We start from the raw sequence: 22,551 nt of genomic DNA, 5'->3' as shown, positions 1-22,551 counted from the left end.
TGCATGGTTTCCTCATTGAAACTTAAGGGGCCACCTTGAATGCAAGAGCTGTTTATTCGTTATTTTTTTATTGATGACAAACAGGTTTTAAAACAAAACTGAGACAAAAAAAATATAATTAATCCAAAAAAAAAAAAAAAAGAAAAAAAAAGAGTTTTAACACCGTGCTAGCACTGATGTCTGGATTTGTAAAACTCAAGAGTTTTAACTGCTACAAAGGAAAAAACCAGCACGAAGCAGAGGCAAGCATTCCCAGCAGTGAAATAAAGGGGTGAGGGGAGAGGAGGGGGCTACATTACTCATGGATAGCTTTGCACAGAGGGGGCCAGCTTAAACCTATCAGAAAAGTCTACGCCACTACGCAGCCTACGAAGGAAAAAAAATTAAAAAGCCCTTCGGCAATGTTAATAAATAAAACAGTCCATCTCACAAGGAAGGAAGGTGGCCTGTGTCTCCATTCTTTCACTGTTTTAGAAGTCTAAACTCTGGAGGCTTTGGATGAGAAAAGAATGGGTTTTGTTAGTTGAGTTTTTGCAGTTTCTGGAGCTCCCCCCGGGGGGTGGGGGAGCACGTCCCTCCCGGGCTGGGGCTGTTCCACACCAGGTCAGACACTCGGGGCGAATCCAGGGCAAGGATCTACAGGAAGGACAGGAATGAAAGGGCTTCCCCCCGCCCCGGGTACAAAAAATGGGGTTTGAGCTGTTTGAAGTACATTCACATGAGAGGTATTTTGAGTTCTCCCCCCCCCAAAAAAAGACTAGAAACACTTGGAGCCCTTAGAGTGTAAAGCTACCTTCACTCCAGCTTGAGGAACACCCAGGTTATGGATCAATCTCTGCTGCTGCTGCTGCCAATTGGGAGGTAGAGGTTATTCTAATTTCGGGGTCTGCTAAAAATGGGTCTGGAGGAATCGTCAGTTCTCTCTGCGCTGTTTCTAGAAAGGTTTTGACAGAAATGAAATGCTCCCAGTGTCCCCCTATGACTGTTGAAGACATGGGTACAACTCAGAACGTGGATGGCTTCTCCTCGTGTGCTGTTCTCAGTCCTGATCCCCAGCTGGGCCGGCGCAGCCGTGGCCGCTCCCTGAAAACTCCGGGCTCGCTCCAACACCTCAATCTGTCCCTTGCCTGCCTTAATCACCGAAGGAGCCACCCCAAAGTCTGACCCATTCTCTCCCATTAAACCCAGCTCTCTCTCAGAGGCCACCTTCCACCACCTGCCTGCTTTGTCCGTTTGTCCATCCTGCTCCTGCAGTGGCGTGGAGTCTTTACTTCCCAACCAAAATAATCCCCAATTTCCACTACTCCTCCCCCAAATCCGCGGGGACCAAAGCAGGCCTGGCTGCATCTTCCCTCCAGGGCCGAAGGGCACAGGAACCCGTCCCCTTTCAAGCATAAAGTTCATCTTACAGAAAGGCTGTTTTTCACAGAGTAGAGTCCAGACAGTTGCCAATTAAAGCATACAGAAAACACTTTGAAACCCTCCTGCTCGAGCACGCAGGCTCCTCTCACTCTAACTGCTATCCCATGTAGGAAGAAGAGGCTGATTGCTGCAACTTTAAATCACACTGAAAGTTCTCAAGGTTGGTGCTCTAATTTTTGTTTGAAACATTTTTTTTTTTGGTTTTTTTTTTTTTAGTTTTTTTGTAATATAAGCTTCTCAGAACAAGGATCTAAATCTCCCAGGTCCACCACTAAGAATTCAGAGACAAAACTTCTTAAAAAATTCAGTGCTCCTTTTGAAAGAATCTCTTTTAAAACCACCTCGTTCAGAATGTGGGCGACACGATGACACAAATTTCAGAGCCAGTGTTGGACAACAAAACCTGCACCTCAGAGTTGAGCAGCAGCTGGATTTCTGCTTGGCTGGCTGTCACCCAGTCAGGGACTCTTTCTCTCTCTCTCTCTCTTTTTTCCCCTCTCTCAGATACTCTGCTTCTAAAATGTAAACAGTTACTGCTAAAATATTTTAGTACCCCTTGCAAAAGGAGCCCAACTCTGAGATGAGGGTTTTCCTCTCCCCATCTGCTCTGAAAAGTTAATGCCCTGCTCGCAAAGAGAAGTATGGAATGAAGTGAAACCTGCTTTTAAGGCCCTTCTCTGGAGCTGGGGGTGACTGGGGGAGCAGGGACTCAGCTGACCACTCCTGTTGGGGTGAGTTCCTTCCCAGTGAGGCGCCAGCCAGTCCTTCAGGGCTCTCTCTCCTCTCGGTCAGTCTCCTTGTCTCAGTGAGCTCTAGCAGTGGCTCTCTCGCGCGCTCCTTTCTCTCTCTCTCTCCTCTCCGTTGGTTGGTTTCTTTCTCCTGTTGCTCTCACACAGTGGTGCTTCAGTTTTAGCAGTGGAAAACAGGTATCCATTTTATTTTATTTTTTTTATTACCCAGAATAAAATGCTGATGAACTAAGCTCCACACAAGCTTAGCTCTTCTTCCTCAACCTGGAGGCAGAACGAGAGCTTGGTTAGGGGTGGCCCTGCTCATCTAAACCCTGCCCAAAGGGTTAAATCAGGGGAGGGGGGCTCGGGGGGGTTCTTACACTCTAATACTGTGACAGTCCCGTCACTCCACCATGTTGATATGCACGTTCCCCCTGGTAAGTTGAGTCCTGTGACAGCGCCACGTCAATCTGGGATTTAAACTCATCACCAAGGTAACTGTCCTGGAAGGGAAAAGGTGAGGGAAGCCTCCAAGTCAGTGTCAGCTCAAGTGCAAAGCAGAAGCAGGTTAATGATAAAGCTGAGAGGGTTTGATTGGTTTTTTAAAATCTGCTTTTTTTGGTGCAGAATTTCCCCAAATTAAGGTTTTTCTGAGCTGCTCATCAGCTCAAAGTTAAACCCCAGCTGAAGCAACATTTCACTTTCACACCCTTGTGCACTTTGAGAGTCCAACAAGTGCAGGGTGTAAATGCTGCAGCTGAGTCACTGAGAGCACTTTTGGTTTCATTTCCCTCAGGAAGATGTGCAGGCACGGATCACCAACACAAACCCCAGGAAAACCTCCCCACATCCCTCCAGCCACGCTCACCTGGGATAATTCCGGCTGGGAGAGCCCAGGCTGACTCATCTGTGAGGGCTGACTCATGGAGATATAGCCCTGAGTCAGGGGGCCCTGGGAGAAAGGCTGGGACACCACGTCCTGGCTGGCCTGGCTGTTGGGGAGGTTGGACTGGCTCGTGCCAGGAATCCCAAATCGGTTTTTCTGCCGCCCGCCACGGCCGGTCTTTCCTTTGGGAGCCCCACGGCCTGGAAAAGAGTTCATCCCACCCAACAGTGAGAGGTTTTATAGGTACAAACACATTTCTTTAAGAGATTTGATCCCTTCCAAGTGGCTCCTGGCCACTTTTCCCCCCCCTGTACCTGCAGCGGGGCCGTTGGCCTGGCCGAAGTAGCCCGGGGGAGGCATCGGGGGCATCACGAGGTTGAAGGGGATGGGAATGTTCATGGCAGTGACGTGGCTGGGGCCAGCACTGATCATCCCAATCTGGTCGTGGGTTTGGAAGTACATGTTGGATGGGCGCCCTGGGAAAGGGGGAAAAGCACAGGGATTGCAGGAATCCTGGATATTCCAAGATCAGTTCCTAGGCCTGATTTTAACGGGGTGGAACAGGATGGAGCAGTCGTGGAAAAGGACGAGCTCCCAGTGCCAAGAGCCACCAGCAGTTCTGCCTCGCTGTTTGTTCCACACCTGGAAATCCCATAAACTCATCCAACACAAGCTCACTCCCACAGCTCCTCTTCACAGAACCGTCTGAGATTCCTGAAATGCTTCTCACCCTCCTTTTCCCCTCATTTTGCACTTGCTCTGCACACATCAGGTTGGGATTCTATTTACACAGAGCAAAAGCCAGGCAGATCCTAAAGATTTTCAGCCCTCAAATTCACCCCAAACATTTTCAGCCCTCAGCTTCATCCAAAGCATTTTTAGCCCTCAAACTCATCTCAGATATTTTCAGCCCTCAACTTCATCCCCAACATTTTCAGCCCTCAAATTCTGTATTTTTCTGTAGTCTGAAGTTTAAAACTTTTAACAAATTCAGAAGTTTCACAAGTTTAATTTAAGAGGTTTCCAAGTTTGAAGCGTGTAAGGTGTGACACCTCAGGGGCTGGTTAGGGGAAAAATAAACCCATAAAAGTGAATTTTGGGAATTTCCTTTACCTTGGCTGCTGCGGTCGTAGACAGAGCCTGGGATGATGGCCTCCCGTGCATCATACATGGCAGTGGTCATGAAACGGGCACCCTGCAGAGATGTTGGGAATTAGGCACTCATCCTAATTGTTTTTCCAGAAGACCTTGCACTGCAACCTCAGTTAAGTGGAAGTTAACCTCAGTGGAAGTTATTTGGGGTAAAAATGCAGTAGAACTCCACAGATCACACAAGTGTTGAGGAAACATTAATTCTAACACATAGAAAACCTTTAATTCTTATTCCAGCCACATCTTGAGCACCAAAAAAAAGATTTTACAGCAGCTTCTCCCAAACTGTGAAATATTTGATGAGTTTTCAGTCTATTTTGAGGCCCTGAGAATTCCCTTGCTTTATTCACTGTCCTGTGGTGGCTACCAAGCTCCCCCAAAAGAAGCATTTATTTATGTTAAAAATCAAGCATAAAACTTGCAGCTTTAGGGTTAAGTGAGCTTGCCCTTTCTACACAAACCAGTTCCTTTATTTCATTCACCTCAGAATTTACCCCTCATAAAATCCTGCAATTAAAAAGAAATAAGGAAATCTTTTCTCCCAGTGCTCAGCCTGGGCACAGCAGCAGCAGCAGCTGCTTCCCCCTGAAGTCACGCTGCATCAAAAAGCAGCAAAAATGGAAACTTCTGGGGGTGTGAGGCTGTGTGGGTGGCTCATTGCAGCCATTTATGATTAATTAATCCATCAAGGCCTAATTGGCTGCTGTCAGCAGCCCTGAGGGCCAGGGGAGGTCACTCACGGGGTTGATGGTGTTGACGAGCTTGCGGGGTTTGCTGAACTGCATGAGGCTCTCCCGGAGGTTGTTCAGGGGCCCCTCCACCAGCACCTTCTGCTCCTTGTAGTAATTCAGGAGGTGATTCCAGAGGGGCTGCTTGGACAGGGCTTTGGGGTTCCCAACGATGATCACCCCATACCTGTGCAACAGCAGAGGAAGCAAAATTAACTGGGTCACAGTTAAAGCCATGCTGATGTCAGAACAGCCCCCGGGTTCTTCTCTCTGGCAGCAAAATGGGAGCTCCAGGAGGAGCCTGATGCAACTGGAATTGTTTACAGCAATCATTTCCAGAGGGTGGCTCAACACCTGGAAGGAGATTGCTTCAGCCAGTTTCTCAATCAGCACAAACTTCCTCCTTCAGGCTTGCTCTGTGTTCAACCAAACCACCCTGTGCTGGTTTTAAAGCCTGGAGACAGCAGGGAAGCCAAGCAGCATCGTGCTGGATTCCTGATCAGCCTTTTTGGAATCAAACCCATTACAAAAAGCAAAATGGCCAAGAAATGGTTGCTGGGGAAGGGATCTGTCTTGAGAAGGGGAAGGACAAGGTGGCTTCTAAAATCTACTGATGCCAAATGGTGACATGGGCTGAGATGAGCAGATAAAAATGGCACAGAATGGTTTGGGTTGGAAGGACCTTAAAGCCCATCCAGGGCCACTCCTGCAGGGGCACCTTCCACTGTCCCAGGCTGCTCCAAGCTGGCCTTGGACACTTCCAGGGATGGGGCAGCTCTGGGAAATCCATCCCAGCTCCTCACCACCCTCACAGGAAGGATTCCTTCCCGATATTCCCATCTATCCCTGCCCTCTGGGAAGCCATGTCCTGGCACTCCATCCCTGCAGCTCCCTCCACGTGCCCAATGTCCCTTTACCTGGCTCTTGTCAGGGCCACGTTGAGCCTCCTGGGGTCGTTGAGGAACCCAATTCCCTGGTGTTCGTTGGCCCTCACACAGGACAGGATAATGAAATCCTTCTCCCTGCCCTGGAAGGCATCCACACTCGCAATTTCCACTTCCTGGAACAGAGGAAAACACGTAAATCACGGAAGCAAAACAGCTCTGCCACCAACAGGCACTGCCAAACGCCCTGGCCATGCACTGAACCTTCCCCTCATCTGAGAAAAATGTTGTTTTTGGAGTGGGAGATGATTTGGTAATTCCTCTGGGCACTGAACAGCTTCCCCAGAGGGGAACAGAGAGTCTCAGTTTAGAAGAAATTCCTTTCATGTTCAGCACTTTATGGTTCTCCTGTTTCCCCAAAACTGTGGAAAGCAGCTCTTTGCTGAGGGTGTTGCCAAAAAGTTCTGACTGTTCCAAAATTTGTAGGATGAGAGCTCCAAATTAGCTCTGAGAAACCTGAATCTGAGGGACACATCATTCCTGGCACAGGGAAAAGTATTTCCACCAAGTTTCCCTGCAGTGAAAACACTGCTCAAGTTCTCAGTCTTGCAAAACAAGACCATATTAAACACAGTAACTGTCCTGTTTGTAGCAGCTCATTTTTATGTTTGGTGGAGGAGTTCACTGCTGGCAGGACGTGTTCCCAAGCAAATAAATCATGTGGCCACCAGGATTTATTTGCTCAGTTTCCTGCACGTCCCTTGGCACAGGGAGTTGATGAAGGCACAAGGTTTTCCACAGCTGGAGCCCCAGTGACCTCTCCCTCCTGTGCCTCAGAGGATTTGTTGGAGTCTCTTTCCACACCAGATTTTAGCAGGGCTTCCTCCTTTACCTGTTCCCACTGGCACCTCCTAACTCTTCTCAATTTTAACCAAAACCAGCTTAAAAATTCAAAAATCAATCAACACTGACCGAGAGCCTGAAGATGGAGTAAACACAAAAATACTGAGAATTTCACAATCTGTGCCTTTTGGGCTTCTGTGCAGCCCAGTACCTGGTAGAGCTTTGTGTGCAGGGAGCCACTGAACTGCATGTACTGCACCAGGTAGGAGCGCTGCCCCTCGTAGGGGGTGATGATGCCAATCTGGTCAGGTTTGGCCCCAGCTTTGAGCAGCTTCGTGGTGATCTTCTCCACGTTGGCAGCTTCCGTCCTGGAGAGGCAGATTGGGTCAGCCAAGGAGGATCAGGGCATTAGGGCTCAGTTTTTAGCCAAGTTAATGGGATCTAAAAGCCTTCCACATGAGGATGCTTCAATAAAAAGATCAAGTTTGCTCAAGCACCGCCAATTAATTCGGCTCAAGCTCGGCAGCAACATTCAGCACCCGTCACCTCCTCACTCAGGACAGGCACAGAGGAATTTGGGGCCAAACCAAACATCTCAGAGATCTCAGAAAAACACAAATTTCACCTCCACCTTCTCGGAACTGCACAACAGGACTTCCTGGAACAGCAAACCCCCTAATTCCAAATGGGATTTCTTGCTGGAGTTGAATGTACACGTGTAACTTTTATAATCAACATCATTCCAAACATCCCCCAGATCCTTCAGCTGTTTTATCTTAAAGCTTTAAATATAGAATGTTTTGAATGTCAATGCCCCCTATCAGCCAACTATTGTGCTGTTTGTCTGTGCACAATCTGCTGCACTGTATCCAGTCTTGCACATGCTGTTCAGGAAACAGAATGAGATTAAAAATATCTCGGCTGATATTTTTTTCACAAGTTGGGCTGGTTTCCCTGCCAGGCACATGAACAATCATGACCCAAGAGGAGCAAATTTTAAGTTTATTTGTTGACAAAGAAGTTGGAATGTGCAGAAAAAAGGGATAGGAAAAAAAAGTTCATTTCCATCCCTTTTGCACTGCCACCAAAATCTGAGCTTTAGGATTCTGCTTCAGGAGTTATGGGAATTCAAAATGTGACTTGATCAGCATTTCCTGCTGGCCCAAATTCATCCACATCAGGCACTTCATCATCCCATGCTCCTACACCCAGTGAGGGAAGAACTCCTCCACACAACAATCCCAGCCCACTCCAGCTCTGAGCTGCTCCCACCTGGTGCCTTTTTCTCCTGGTTTGCTATAAAAGGAGCCCAGGGCAAACCAATTCTGAAATGCAGCTCAGGCTGCACCCCCCTTGCTGGCAGCTTTTATTAAAGCAGCAAAGGAGGTTTTATTCATTGACTGAGGAATCACCAGCCCTGCCCTGAACACTGAGGCCAAGCTTAGATAGCAGAGTTTTGCTCACCTGTTTAAGTAAGAAGTGCCTGAGCTGGCAATCTCCTCCTGTCCCTGGGTCACGTAGAAGAACATGGGTTTGTCAGGCTGGGGCCACTGGAAATCAAAGCCTTTCTTCACCCTGTCGGCTGAGGAGCACAAGAACAGGGAACACAACAAATCAGCAACACCACTTTGCAATTTCCATATCAAAGCACCTCGAAACGGTGCACGATGCCATTTTTTTTAATTCAAAACCCTAAGCTAGATGAGAGAACACCTGCTTTGATCCCTGCTGAGGGGAAGGGGGGCTTGCAGGAGCCCCTTACCTGCGGTGACCCCGTTCTGGAGCGATCCCTCGTAGAAGATGTTGGAGGGGAAGGCGCTGAGGGCGGGGTGCATGCGGTACTGCACCTGCAGCCGGATGGGCCGGATGCCCAGCACCACCAGCCTCTCAAACAGGGACTGGGACAGCCCAGCCTTGGCAGCCTTCTTGCACATCACCACAGGGCCCAGCTGGCAGTGGTCACCCACCAGGATCAGCTGTGGGGGAGAGGTTGGGGATAGCTCAGTTTGGTTGCTGGAGCTTGTTTAGAACAATGAAAATATCCTGCTGGGAAATATGGAATTGTGATTTGGGTTGGGAGGATCTTAAAGCTCAGTCAGTGCCACTCCCTGCCCACCCTTCCACTGTCCCGGGGTGCTCCGAGCCCCATCCAACCCAGCCTTGGGCACTGCCAGGGATCCAGGGGCAGCCACAGCTGCTCTGGGAATTCCATTCCAGGGCCTACCCACCCTCCCAGCCAAGAATTCCACCCCAATATCCCATCTAACCCTGCCCTGTGGCAGTGGGAAGCCATTCCCTGTGTCCTGTCACTCCATGCCTTGTCCCCAGTCCCTCTCCAGCTTTTCTGGAGCCCCTTTAGGCACTGCAAGGGACTCTGAGGTCTCCCTGGAGCTTCTCTTCTCCATCCTGGCCTTGGACACTTCCAGGGATGGGGCAGCCACAGCTTCTCTGTGCAACCTGTTGTCTCCCCTCCCTCACAGGCAACGATTTCTCCTGAATATCAAATCCAAACCCACTCTCTGTCAGTTTAAACCACTGCCTGACATATTAGGAATTAATCACTCTGACTTGTGATAAGCTTCAGATCTCCCCAAAGGCTCAGAAACCTTTAGTGTCACTCTCTTTGCAGCTGATCATTTTAATATAAAATCTTATTCACTCTCCAGATTGTTCCAACAGCACCAACACCTTCCAGGCCACGGGAACAGAAAACTAACAGGGCTAACCCAAAATTAACAGGGCTAACCCCAAATAAAATCAGTTAGGTCTATGTTATGGAAAAGGAAACATTTTGTGCACCTACAGTGGGAATGTGAGTGCTCAGTGTTATTTCCTGCTGTGTTTATAAATTCCTTTTTAGAGGGAATCCAGGGATTTACCTGCTTTGCCCCCAGGACCACGGGCACCATGCACTCCGGCTCGGTGGCCTGGGTGCTCTCGTCAATCAGGATGGAGCGGAACTGCATCTTGGCCAGTCTGGGATCTCCAGCTCCCACACAGGTGCAGCAGATCACATCAGCGTTCTGGGACAGGGAGGAAAGCAGGGATCAGCACTGGGATAGCAGCAGACAGGCAGGGATTTGGGGTGGCAGCCCCAGGGCCTCACCATGAGCAGCTCCCGCTCTGCCGTGCGCTTCAGCGCCCGGTAACGCTTCTCATCAGCAGAGGAAAGTTCTCCAGTCTCATCCTTGAGCTGCTGCAGCTTCTGAAGCTCTGGCATGCTGCAAAGAAGCAGGAGTTTTGCTTCACAGCCCAACCACCAACTTTGTAGGATTGCAGTGACAAGTGATTTTTAACTAAAGCAGAAGCAATTCCATCAAGCAAATAACGGTGCAAGGGTGACAATGCCCATCAGCTGTGTCCATCTTAAACACTAAAACTGAGGTTTCTTATTCATTGCTCACCTGTCCATGTTTCTGATCTGGTTGTGCAGTGCCAGGAAGGACACGGGAGAGTCGATGGCCTCACGGCTCTTTGCACACAGACGAACCACTTTGAGGCCAGTCTGGTGGATCTTCTCCGTCAGCTGATCCACAGCGATGTTACTGGGGGCACACACCAGCACAGGCCTGCAAAAATCACCCCAAACTCTCAATCATACTGGACATTTTTTTCCATGAAACTTGCAATAAAATATAAATAATGACACATCCCCTAAAAATATACGGGGGAGGCTGTTTTGTGAAAGGACCCCAAATCCCCCCCAGAAAATACAGTTCAATGATACAAATGATTTTTGGTTTTAAAATCAAGGTGATGCTTTGCATGAATCAAGTAGCCTCATCCCTAAAGCTTCAGAGAGAGCAGCTCTCACCCATTGCCCTGCCTGGCCAGGTGATACACGATGGTGGCTGATGTCACTGTCTTCCCAGTGCCAGGGGGACCCTGGATAAGGCTCAGAGGACGCTGCAGGACAGTCTTGACAGCATAAACCTAAAAAATAAGGTTTGTTGCTATTCAACATTCAAAGCACAGGATTTAAGTTGTTTAAGCTCTATTTATAAACCCTTTCTCTCATCCTGTGCACTGAGAGGAGATGAGGTTACCTGAGAGTGGTTGAGATCAGGGAGTCCCTGTGCTGTGAAGCGCTTTGGCAGCTGGCATTTGATGATGACATCTTCCACCTCGTGGCCCAGCAGCTTGTGGTAGATGTAGCCAGACACCGAGGTCTCATCCACTGCAAATGTTTTCAGAGCACTCTGCATTCTGAAACGAGGGAAAAGCAGGAAAATCATTCCTAAAGATAAGTGTGGCCTCAAGTCAGCCACCCACAGGTGTCCTGCATGGAGGGTAATCAGACACCAGGCACAAAGGGGAAAGAAAACAACATCCAACACTAATTAAAATCACAAAAATGACACTCTGAGAACACAGATTTTGCCTTTTCCCCCATGTGAACATTACAAGGTATTCCCAGAAAAATGTGGACAGGAACCAGCCTGTGCTGACAGAAGCTGTGACAGTAATTTGAGGTGAAAAATTTGAAGGAAATTTGCAACCATAATGAATAAAATAAAAGGGTAAGAGGAGATAATAACAGTAGGATATACTAATAATAGGGAATTCTAGTAATAGGCTAAGAAGCCAACTGCTGTCTTACAAAACACAGACATGGCTGAAACCTGTGGGCCCCACAGCCAAATTCTGAAATTTTAACTATTTAAAGCACTTTCAGGAAGCTGAACTACAAAATGGTTTTCCTTCTTAAGTTTCTAATTAAACATAAGGTAAATTTCCTCCTTTGATGTATTTGCAACAAACCCTTCAAAATGAGAACAATTGGCCATTTTATGCCATTGATTCCACTTCTAGCCCAAGTCAGGCTCTCTGAACCAGCTGCCAGGCGTTCACCACACACTGGGATTTCTGATGGGTGGTGCCAAAGCAAGACAAATTTTTTTTTTTGTTCAAAAACACTCCCTGAAGACAAAGAACAAAAATCTACACCGAGTGTGTCCAGTGCCTGCTGAGTTCCGAGGTGCTGCCTCAATACCTGTCAAAGGAAGTCGATTTCCACACAAAATCCACCTGGAAGTTGTGAGTGACTTCCACGGGAGCTCCCACGCTGCTCCTCAGCTCGATGGCTATCTCATCACCATAATCTGTAGAACCTCGTTAAGTAGTAATTTAGAGCAAACATTTGAATTTTATTCTTCCCAATTTTGGTGATTTTCTTCAGCACTTCCCCCCCCCCCCCCCGCCACCCCCGCTTCCCCCCGACAAATTTAAAATCAGCTGAGAATTACTTTTGGACATAATTAATGACTTTCTTAACGACTCCAGCCTTGGCTTGGCCTTGCTGAAGGCTCTCTAAGTAAAGGATACTATCAGGAACTTTGATAACGTGCCCAATTCCTTTCCAGAGGGGGGCCAGGTCTCCCTTGTACCTCAGGCAGATCTCATCTCCTTGCATGAGGCGCATGTCTGCAAAGGAAGGACAAAAAAAAGCTCTCAGCAACCACAAAAACCTTCCAGAGCTATCCCAGGCCAATCCCCAGAGTGCTCTGAATGCTGATTTTATTCAGCAGTCAGAAAAAAAAACCCTGACAAAGAGACAATCGAGGTGTCCTTACCTGAATCAGTCTTTGGCAAAGTGAAATAAGCAATTCTCTTCTTGTTCAAGCCCAGGTCCCACCTGACTGTGATGTTATCTTGGGTCTGAGGGAAAAAAAAAAAAAAGCACCTATTATGTTCTTGAAGAGCTGTTTGCCAACCACCACAGTCCTGTGCTTCAAAACAGTGGAGAAATAATAAAACTTGCTGTTCCAACATCACAAAAATCTGTATTTATTCCTGAGGCTGAGTTCACAGCACCTGCAGAAGGTGAATTCTGTTCTACAAGAATTAATGATGAGAAACAAAGTCCTGCTCACCAGCTGTGTAATTCTCCCACCCTTCAAACACTCATTAAATGCTTCCAGGACCTCCCAGAATTCCCATTTCCCTGACAGGGAACTGCAGGTTCTGAGGGTAACAAAAAGCTGCAGTTCTGGGACAGAAAAAACTTTAACACAGAGAAGGTGAGAAGTTCCCGAGTGTTTCAAGCTCTTAAAAACCCTCACTGTGAGGATTTTCCTCTCCTCCCCCTGCTATCAGACAGCACCATCAATGCTGACATCACAGCAATTAAGATAATTATTTATTTCACTCAAGGTTTCCTGTTGTGCTGGGAAGTGACCACGTTTGACACCAGAGAATGATCAGCAGCCCCTCAAACAGGCAAATCTCACACATTTTACCTGAGATTCCTTGAGTTTCTTGTCATAATCTGCTTCAAGCTTGACCAGAGGACCAAATATATTTTGGTATTGATAAGCATCTTCATATCTAAGCAGGACATGCTGGGGTTCCTCATCAACACCAGGTTTTTCCAAGTCCTCGAGGGTTGCAGATGGATTTTCCTGGAATTTAAAGCACAGATGCTTTGTTTCAAAGTCTGAAGTATAGAAAGTGACAGCAGGACTGACAGAACTGTGTTTTACTGATACAGGGAGTGATATCAAGGTGGAACCACCTTTAAAACTACACCAAGACACTACAAGTCATGGTTAAACCCAGCTTAAATTTAAAGGATGGACACAAAACCTCTCAAAAACCCAGTAACTGAATGGGGCAACAATTCCCTGCTCTGCTGGGCACCACTTAAGGCAGAAATATGTGGAAGACTTGATATGAGCAAGGAAAGCTGTTTTTCAAGTTGGTGAAGCTTTCAACAGTTTCCTGAATCCTTTGACCAATTCCCAGTGGCACAGCAGGATTTAAACCTTGTGTGATTTCTGCCTTACAGAGTTCCTAAAGTCTTGTCCTTCCTTCAAAAAAAAAAAAAAAAAATCAGAATTGGTAAAATATATCCCAAAAGAAACCCCCCAGGCTGTACCTTCCAGAGCTCTTCCAGTTTGTTGATCTGCTGGGCTGTGATCTGCCGGGCCCTGAGCTGCTCCTGCTCCGAGGGAATCTTCACCAGCCAGGAAAGGAAGCAGCGGTCCTGGATCAGGGGCTGCCACTGGGAACTGTCCCAGTTGATGTCCTTTAAACTGCTCTGGCTGGCACATGGCTGCCTGCACAACCAAAACACGGCAAGGAATTGTGAGATTAGACAAGTGTAAGGAAAAGCCTGGCGTGGAGGGTAAAAGCAGGGCTGGTGTGCTCCTGAAACTACTCATGAAACAGGAAAAAACCAGCAAAACAAACCCAGTCTGCTGGGAAAATTCATTTTTCAGTATTTGCTATTTCAGCACTGGGAAGGGTCAGGATTGTGAGAAGTGTTGTTGGGTGTTTCTAGGACTGAAAAAGTTTGCATTTAAAATATTAAATATGACACCTTTGGAGGTGGTTACAATCCATAAGGATTGTGCACACACAGATCAGAAAATGGGATTATTTCCCAAACAGAACTCCTTCCACAGAAACACAATTTCTACTGTCAGATACACAGTGACAGCACTGAATCAAAACACACAGTTATAAATTTTCATTTCTGATTGAGCCTGTCAGAACAATTTCTGATTTATTGTGGTCTCAAATGATTCTGTGAGCTGAGAGAAAAACACCCTGAGGGAGAGTCACTGTTCCATGGCTCCACAGTCACTTCCTGAACTGATCTCTGGCTCTTCCAAAGCTCAAAAAAGAGGGAAAAAACTCCTTTCTTCCATTAAGGAATGCACAAGTTTGGAAAAACACTTTTCTACAGAACTAAGATGTTTGCCCAGTGTAACAGAACTCCCTTTGCTGCATTATCCACCTGCACTCCTGAACTCTTTATGACCACCTGAAGGAAAAAGGGTGGCAAACCAGAACATAAAACACATTTTGGGACAAAATGAAAGCAAGGGTCGCTTTTTAAAAACCAGATTATGCAGGAGAGCTGGCAGCAAAGGCCTTCTCTCACCTGCACAGCAGAACCACCACGGAGTCAGCCTTGGCTGGGATGAAGCCGAGGAGGAAAACGTTCCGACAGCCACAGTTGTAACATTCCAGGACAGTCTCTCCCAGAGGTCCATCCTTGTGCAGAGTCACCTCTTTGCACTTGGCTCTCACCAGGTGATTCACAATGTGGCTGCAAGCAAACAGCACAGGTTTATAGCAATCTCACAGCTAAATCACATTTAGTCTTGATTATCAGTTATTAAAACACAAATTTATTTAAGGTGGCAGACATTGGTAGGATCTGGCTCTTCCCATCCAAGCAAAGATGTTGGGAACAGTTCCAGGAGTTTCTCAGTGCATGGATGCTTTGAGTGTGAAAGGAGAGGAAATGGGTACAAAACTGCCATTTTTATTTCCATCATTTCCCCATTTACCTGCCAGATGTGTTTCCACGCCCGTTACAGAACCATTTCTTGCTGGTGTTGCAGTAAACCACACAGGCAGGGTCATGGATCCCACAGTAACTGCAATTCCAAGGGAAAAAAACAGGAAGTGATTGGCTACTTAGAGGAAAATCCAAATCCAAGCTCTAACTCAATTTACAGTGCACAAAAATAGGGGGAAGTGGAAATTGGGGAACAACAGTGTTGGGAGAAGCATCAAAGAGGAGCCAGATTTCTGTTGTGAGCCACAAATATTTTAAAACTTCCCACCACTGGGCTGGCTGAGCCTGGGATTTATTCCTGGGGGAGCTCAGAGGTGGCCAAAAGTGCATATGGCAGCTCCAAATCTGGATGAGAACTCAGAGAGCGGCACAGGAAGTCGTTCCCAAAATCCACCTTTCCCTCCCTCTGGAATTCTCAGGGATTGGCTCTCACCTGCAGGCATGCACAGGGAGATCCTTGGTGTAATAAGTGTCCTCTTCATCCTCCTCAAAGTTGAGCTCTGCCAGGAGCTGGCTGGTCTTGGCCACGTTCTCATCCACAGCTCCATTCTGCAGGATTCCATCAGGACCATTCACCTGGAATGGAGGTGCACACCCAAAATAAACCCCAAACTCCTCTTCAACCCAAAATCTTGTGTGCCATTTAAAAATCTCCCCAGAAAAATGCTGCCAAGAGCTGAAACACACCCATTATATAACCAATATTTGCTTCATCAACTGCTGTTTTCCAGGATTATTTAAACTGCAACTGATAAGTTGGAAAAAGTTAACTGGAGGAGATTGCTTTCCTGCAGATTGTATTTTTCCATACAATCCTACAATCAATACTTGCTCCATTACCTCCTGTTTCACAGGATTATTTAAACTCCAACTGATAAGCAGGGAAAAAAAAAAATCAGATTGCTTTTCTGCATTTATATTTTTCCAGTCTTACATAACAAAATTCCATTTCAACAATTCCAGCAGCTGTTTTCTCACCCTTCTTTTTATTCCAGGGATCCACCTGGAAACAGGATCTTTATTGCACAGGATTTTCCCTGCTTAGTCCTGTTCTGTATCCACCATGGACTGCCAGAACCATGGAATTCTGCAACATTTGGTGCTGTGTCAGCAACTTTCCCACACCCAGCCTTTCTCCTGTTAAAAATAACTCCTTTTTTTGGTACTTTTACCACCAGGAGGTGTGGATGTCACGCTGGGATTTTGGCATGGCCACTGCAGGTGTTGTCCCTTGGGCTTCTCAGGTGTCCTGGTTTAATTTCTCCATCCCTGAGGGGCTTTAGCACCTTGACATTATGCTGGGAAAGACCCCAAAACTTGGTTCTGACACTTTATTCTTTGCCTTCTTTAGCCAAGATCCCACCAAAAGCTGAACAGGGATAAGTTTATCCTAATCCATGTTCATTTTGAGTGGAAAATGTGGGAAAGGGTTGCCTGTAATATTCACAGCACACCTGAGAGGAGTGCTGGGGTCATTTCCCCATCACAGGGATCATTAACACCCCTCCAATGTTTCTAAGGGTAAGATTTATTTATAAATTTTAACCAGCTAAATAGGACAAAAATCACTCAAGGCTTTTATCTACCAATACAATATTTTAACAACTTAGATTTAATGCAATTTATCTGGTAGATGCAACTTCATTCTGACAGAAAGCTGCTCCCAGGGAGAACACAAAACCTTTTATAAAAGAAATTAAAAAATAAATTAAAAGTTGCCCTTTTCAAGCTGTAACTCAGAAGCGAAGCAAACCCAGCCTATTTCTCACTTAGAGAGACTCCAGATTAAAAATTTAACAGCCAATTGCAAGAGTTAAACTCAAAACCAAACTTCACATTTGCCCTGAGCCGTCAGAACCTGCCCTCAAAGCCACCAGTTCCGTTTCCATCTCTGCAAATGAAATGAGGAGCATTTGTAAAACACCACCTAAATAAATGGGCTGGCTTTTTATTGATGTTATCTCCAAGCTCTGCCTTTTTTAATAGAAAGAATCAGCCAAAAGGAACCCAACGTGCAAAAGGGAAGATGGAAAAAAGGAATAAAACCCCACTGAAGGAGCAGCAGCAGCAGCAGCACAACCCCATGTAGTGGTTTGGTCTAAAATACTCATTACTGTTTATTAGTGGGATGAAGGCAAATCCCATCAGCTCACTGTGGAACAGCATCTGCACAGATGTGAGCAGATAAATATCCACTTGAAATATCCACTTCCAATTGACAGAGCCATTTTATAAAACAAGGAGATAACTAAATAACTCATCGTGGCACAGATGGAATTCCAAAGCCACAGCTGATCTGAATTCCTTACAAGCATTCCCAGGCATTTCTATCCCAAAGAAACACAATGCATTACTTTAAGATCAGTCGATTTTAGTACATTTTGTTTGAATGCTCATAAAAAACTGACTTCCTGTTAAAAAAAAAAAAAAAAAAAGCAGCAAAGTTTGGGTTTGGTTTGGGGTTTTTTAAAGGCAGAAAATGAAAAAACTCCAAGTGCAAGTCGTGCAGGAGTGACTGAGCTGTCCCAGCCCTCAGGGAGGCAGCAGTGATGTCACCTGTCCTGTGAACGCAGTCCCAGCCCTTGGCAGGCTCACAATGAGGAAGTGATTGTTCCAAACCCTCCTGTGATGTCAGCCTATGTGCATAGGATTAAAACTCTGGCACCAGCAGCTGTGGTGGCAGGGGGGCCGCTTCTCTATTTTAAAAAGCCTTGGCTGCAGCTTCTGGCACAGCGAGTTTGGCAGCTCCAGGCTGAGCGCCGAGGTGCCACTAAACTACTCCCGAAATCCTGGGGCCTTCCTCGCTCCTCTCCTGGCCTCCAAAATACTCACTGGGAGGGAAAATAAAGGCCAGGGACTGAGTTAAAGGACAGAAACCAGTGGGGGACGGGAAAGCTGTGCCTGCTCCATCCCTGGGAGTGCCCAAGGCCAGGCTGGATGGGGTTTGGAGCACCCTGGGATAGTGGAAGGTGTCCCTGCCTCTAGGACTTTTAAGCTTTAAGGTTTTCCAACCCAAATCATTGCAGGATTCTGCTGCCTGGGAGTCCCCAGATCAGTGGCAAGAGAATATTCCCATCTCCATCCCTGCTCCTGGCTCCCACACCCCACCCAGCCCAGGAGCAGAGCCCCAGGTGAACACACCTGCAGCCACTTCATGCAGCTCTGCTTTAAAGTGGTGCATTTCAAGCTGCAACAAGAACTTTTAATTGCACTTCAGCAGGTATTTTGCTAGAAAAGTTCTGTACCAAGGCTTCAGCCCCATCCTGCTGATGGATTTCAACACCACAATGTCCCAGCTCAGGCAATTCCCCCTCACACTTTGAAAAAAACCCAAATTTTTGGAGTTGTATGGCAAAGGCAGCTGTTATTAGTATTTGTAATTCTTTTCTTTAGAGCTATAAAGCATTGCCTGAGCTTTGCTGTAATCCCTCAGTGAGGGTGATTTGCTTTCCCTTTCCAAAGGAGGAAGTGGATGTTGGGGAAAGCCTCACCCCTGGGAGGGAGTGGAGCTTCCAGATGGGACCTGAGCAACAAGGACTCGTTTGGCCTGGACAAAACGGCCTTTGTTAGGACTGGAAATTAAATCCAGCCTCCCTAGGCTAGACCACAAACCTAAGAGCTGCCCCAGCCTCCCTGAGCCACTCCAGGAGCTGAGTTACATCCACACTGTGGGACCCATCAGCAAAATCCCACCCGCAGGAGTGAAAAAATGAGGCAGGAATGAGAATTCCAGAGAATCCCAGGATGGTTTGGGGTTGGAAGGGACCTTAAAGCCCATCCAGGGACACCCTCCATGACCTGAGGTTGCTCAAACCTGGCCTTGGACACTTCTGAGCAACTTTTAAACTCCTCTTAAAATACTTAAGAAAATCGATCCTTATGTTTATTGAATCCTAGGAAAAAACGGAAACAGAATTTTCTGAAAAAACAAAAAACAACAGGGAATGTTTCTGCTCTACTCCTACTTTTGTCAACTGGATACTAATCAATTTTAACACTACTGAACTATTAATTAAGTATAGGTTGAGAAAGAAAGTTCTTTTAGACTAAATCCACCACATTTTTCTAAAAAATGAGGTGCTCTGCATTGTTCAACTCATCTTTTTAAAAAGACACCAGAAACAGCAGAGCAGAAGCTCCAAATATTCCTCAGCTCCAAATATTTATTTAATTAGCTTTAATTATAATCACAGGGCTAATATTTCATTAAGCAAAACCTGGTCAATTGGAGAAGTTATTATTTAAGATGCCTTCTGCCAAAAAGCACAAATAACTTCAATGATCTGGTGAGGGCAGCAAAACTTTTGCCCAGAACCTTTTAAAAAAACCACCTAAATTCTGATTTTATCAGTCCTGAGCCCGTTGAAAAAGGGACAGGTCTGAGCAGATCCTGGGGTTTGTTTTACTTCGCCCAAGAGGAAACGGTGCCTGTTCCACCTCTGAGAGTCCTTGTTGCAACAGGTCCATCCCTCCTCCCCAAAAATGACATTTCTAACATCAAAATGAGGACCAGGATGACCACAAAAGTTTGCAGAAACCTAAATACACCCTGGTTTAAAAAAAAAAAAAATCATCAACATAAAACCCCTTCCTTTTTGCCAGGAGACAAAACCAGTACCTGAATGTGCTCTCCAGATCTTTTATTACTTTTTTTACTTTGGCTTCAAAGAGTTTTCAAACATGTTTAGACAAAAAAAATAAGACCAACTAATAATCCTCTTGTCTGGACTTTTAGCTTATGAGGCTTATTTTGAGGTGGTTTTTCTGCTCCTTGGCCACATATTCTCTACTGGGAGTTCTGGAGTGATCACAACCCATTAAAGCCTTAAAATTAAACTTTATTCAAATCCTCTTTTTAGTCATTTAATGTGTAGTCTAAATGTACACAAAGATTTTATTCCTGGCAGAAAATAATTCTGATCTCTCAGTGCCCAAATTGGATAAATTCTACCAAATCCAAATGCTGCAAATAAACAGAAAATAACCAAAGCCCAGGGCTCTCTGACTCTGCCTTGCAAACCCAGTGACCTGAGCACGTCCCTGCTGCCACTGAGCACTTTCAGACATAAAAAAATATTCAATTTGCGCTGGGATAACCCCCCAGGACAGGATAAAAGCTCCCTCAGTCCTGCACTGCACACCTGTGGAGCTGGAGGTGCTCCCTGCTCCCACTTTGCTGCACTCACAGACCCAGCTGGGGCAGGTTTTGCAAGTAAAAGGACAAAAACCCGGTCCAGGATGTTTGGTTTGGGGATTAAAAACTCACTTAAAGCTCTCCTCTTTAAACTCATCCCTTAACACGTGGGTGATGCACAAGCATTTAATTGTTAATAACACGATTTGAGGAGTCTGTAAAGAAACTGAGCATTCCATGATCTTTAAACTGGAGAAAAGCGTGGCTTTTTAAAAAATACAGGAGAGAGTTCTTCAGTGTTTTTGTTGTTTACTATGGGCACACTGAGATTGTTATCTTCATTTGCACCACTTCTTGTGAGCTGTAATCCTAATTCCTCCCCCACCTTCGAGCTGTGAATTGTTAAATAAATACAATTTCATTGTCTTTTGCGTACCAACCATCAACAGAATGTAATAAATAAAAAACCCCCAAAACTAAAACCTGTTTTTAAGCCACGAGGAAACAGAGCTCAGAACTTGTCTCAGGCCTGTCCCTGCCATACAACCCCCAAACAAACCGGCCCAACAGCCGTGCAGCAAAAAAAGGGGAAATTAATGAAAAAAAAATAGCAATAATAGTGATAATAAGAAGAAATTAAAGCGCATTTTAGCGACAGGAAGTAAACCAGCCGAATTTCCTCAGCACTCAACTTTCGATTAACCAAACACCACCCAAAGCCGTGTTTGTTCTAATGAAAAAGAACCTGAAACTAACACGCACCCTCGGGTGGTTTTTTCAGCTCCCTATCACAACGACACAACTATCGCGACACGGCCAGCCGGCCGCAAGTTTTTCTCCCTGGAATAACTCGCTCCAATTCCGGCTCCCGGGGCCCCTCCACACGCGGCTCCCGCTCCCCGCCCGGCCCGGGGGGGCCCCGAGCGCCCAACCCCGCCCGCCCCTTCCGGACCCCCCCCCGGTTCTCCGCCTCACGACCCCCCTCACCTGCGCTTCCAGCGGGCCCGGCGCTCCCTGCCCCGCGCCGGGGGGCCCCTGGCCCTGTGCCGGCCCCGCCTGGCCGGGCCCGGGCGGGGTCTGGGTCTGGCTGGGGAGGGTGAAGTCGGTGAACTCGAACTCGGAGCCCTGTGTGTCTGCGCCGAGCAGCTCGGCCTCCTCGGTGTCCAGGAAGGTGAGGGTCTGCGAGCTGGGGCCGTACGCCTCCACGCTCATGGCGGCGGCGCTTCCTCTCCCCGGGAGCCTTCGCTCCCCCCCACCCCCCCCCAACCCCGGGCCTCCCCCTCAGCGAGCCCGGGCGGCCGCGCTACGCGAGCGGCGGGATCCGCCGCGCGCACCAGGCCGCGCGCGCCCCCCCCTCCACACACAAAAACGAACCCGCCGCCGCCGCCGCCGCCGCGCTCGGGCCGGGTCGCGGGGCGGCCCCGGAGCCAACGGGCGGGAGAAGGGAGAGGAGCGGGGCCGCGTCCGACTGTCCGGCCGGGTCCGAGTGTCCGTCCGGCCGCGGCCGCCGCGCGCCAGGCCCGTGAGCGGTGACGCGGAGCGCGCGCGGGGGACGCGCCGACGGCAGCGCGCGCGCGGGAGGGAGGGAGGGAGGGAGGGGGCGGCGGGCGGGGGTGACGCACACGCAGCACGTACGAGGCCCAGCACGGCCGCCAGGGGGCGGCGCTGCCCGTTCCCCGCAGCCCTCGGGGGGGGGGAGGGAGCGGCGCTTGGCGCTGAGTGACGGGCGCGGCAGCCAATGGGCTCGCGAGGCGGAGGGGTGCGCGCCCCGCCCGCGCGCTGCACGCGGTGGGGATGGGCGGCGCTGGGCCCTGAGTGCTGCGTGCGGCGGCCAATGGACCATCGAGATGAGGGGAAAGGAGGGGTGGGGAGCGTTTAGAGCCGCCTGGAGAGGGGGGGGTGTGCGCTCCCACACACACGGAGGGGTGGGTTTGGTTGTGAGTGAGTGACAGGTGCGGCAGCCAATGAGGGCGAAAGGGCGGGGGTGAGTGCCCGCCCACTCATCGACACGTTGAGGAGGCGGGGCTCGTGTCTGAGTGACGGCTATGGCGGCCAATGGGATATTGAGGTTAGCTTGTGGGCGGGGGTTGGGTCTGAGTGACGGCTGTGGCAGCCAATGGGTTATTGAGGTTAGCTTGTGGGCGGGGGTTGGGTCTGAGTGACGGCTGTGGCAGCCAATGGGACGTCGAGATGAGGGGCGGGAGCTGTGGGGGCTGAGGTGGTGGAGAGGTCACTGTGAGGGGGATGCGGTGGCTCTGGGCGCCTGTGAGGAGATGGGGGGGCTGGGATGGGTGACCCTGTGGTGACAGTGCGGTCCCTTCATGCCCTGTGCCCCCCATGAGCTGGCAGCTCTGCCTGTTCCTGTTGGGACTGACGGGAGGGACACAGGGGGTTAAGTGGGAATTAAGCATCGGGAATTACAGTAATGCCTGCTTCAGCTGTAATTCCTGTTACACCTGT

The 22,551-nt window shown here is 48.1% G+C and overlaps 2 protein-coding genes across 5 annotated transcripts in view; one reads left to right on the top strand and one right to left on the bottom strand.

The window, feature by feature from the left end:
* Window positions 1-35: 35 nt before the first annotated feature.
* UPF1 (UPF1 RNA helicase and ATPase) lies at window positions 36-21,337 on the bottom strand. Of its 2 annotated transcripts, none has more exons than XM_068997184.1 (24): window positions 21,079-21,337; window positions 15,391-15,533; window positions 14,947-15,036; window positions 14,535-14,702; window positions 13,524-13,704; window positions 12,886-13,047; window positions 12,220-12,304; window positions 11,972-12,070; window positions 11,640-11,757; window positions 10,693-10,852; window positions 10,461-10,579; window positions 10,051-10,215; window positions 9,753-9,867; window positions 9,526-9,669; window positions 8,409-8,622; window positions 8,111-8,228; window positions 6,858-7,014; window positions 5,837-5,979; window positions 4,932-5,106; window positions 4,153-4,234; window positions 3,354-3,515; window positions 3,022-3,239; window positions 2,534-2,656; window positions 36-2,435 (listed from the first exon to the last, which is right to left on the bottom strand). In XM_068997184.1, exons 1-23 carry the CDS (start codon window positions 21,301-21,303, stop codon window positions 2,537-2,539), a joined length of 3,363 nt encoding a protein of 1,120 aa, XP_068853285.1. In that variant the 5' UTR covers window positions 21,304-21,337; the 3' UTR covers window positions 36-2,435; window positions 2,534-2,536. The 2 variants fall into 2 exon arrangements, with proteins under 2 accessions (XP_068853285.1, XP_068853287.1); XM_068997186.1 differs by having other exon boundaries at window positions 11,640-11,748.
* Window positions 21,177-22,551, top strand: part of COMP (cartilage oligomeric matrix protein) — a 32,750-nt gene continuing 31,375 nt past the window's right edge. For 2 of the 3 annotated variants that reach the window (XM_068997188.1, XM_068997187.1), the window contains exon 1: window positions 21,177-21,262. The gene's annotated coding sequence lies outside the window, so the exon portion shown is untranslated. Of the gene's footprint in view, window positions 21,263-22,055; window positions 22,160-22,551 lie in introns of those variants that run through there. The other variant, XM_068997189.1, reaches the window with a different exon arrangement.

Source organism: Aphelocoma coerulescens, chromosome 28, assembly GCF_041296385.1.
Source record: "Aphelocoma coerulescens isolate FSJ_1873_10779 chromosome 28, UR_Acoe_1.0, whole genome shotgun sequence".
NCBI classification, from domain to species: domain Eukaryota; kingdom Metazoa; phylum Chordata; class Aves; order Passeriformes; family Corvidae; genus Aphelocoma; species Aphelocoma coerulescens.
Note: the sequence above shows the minus strand (reverse complement) of the source record. Positions and strands in the feature narration are given on the sequence as shown.

Bases quoted from the DNA above. Each gene is read 5' to 3' on its own strand.
- UPF1 (XM_068997184.1), bottom strand. From the start codon at position 21,303: ATGAGCGTGGAGGCGTACGGCCCCAGCTCGCAGACCCTCACCTTCCTG. The intron at 13,048-13,523 runs GTACAGCCTGGG...TTTAAATTCCAG, and splicing joins AACTGGAAGAGCTCTGGAAG to GAAAATCCATCTGCAACCCT. The intron at 5,980-6,857 runs GTACTGGGCTGC...CCTCTGTTCCAG, and splicing joins TGCACACAAAGCTCTACCAG to GAAGTGGAAATTGCGAGTGT.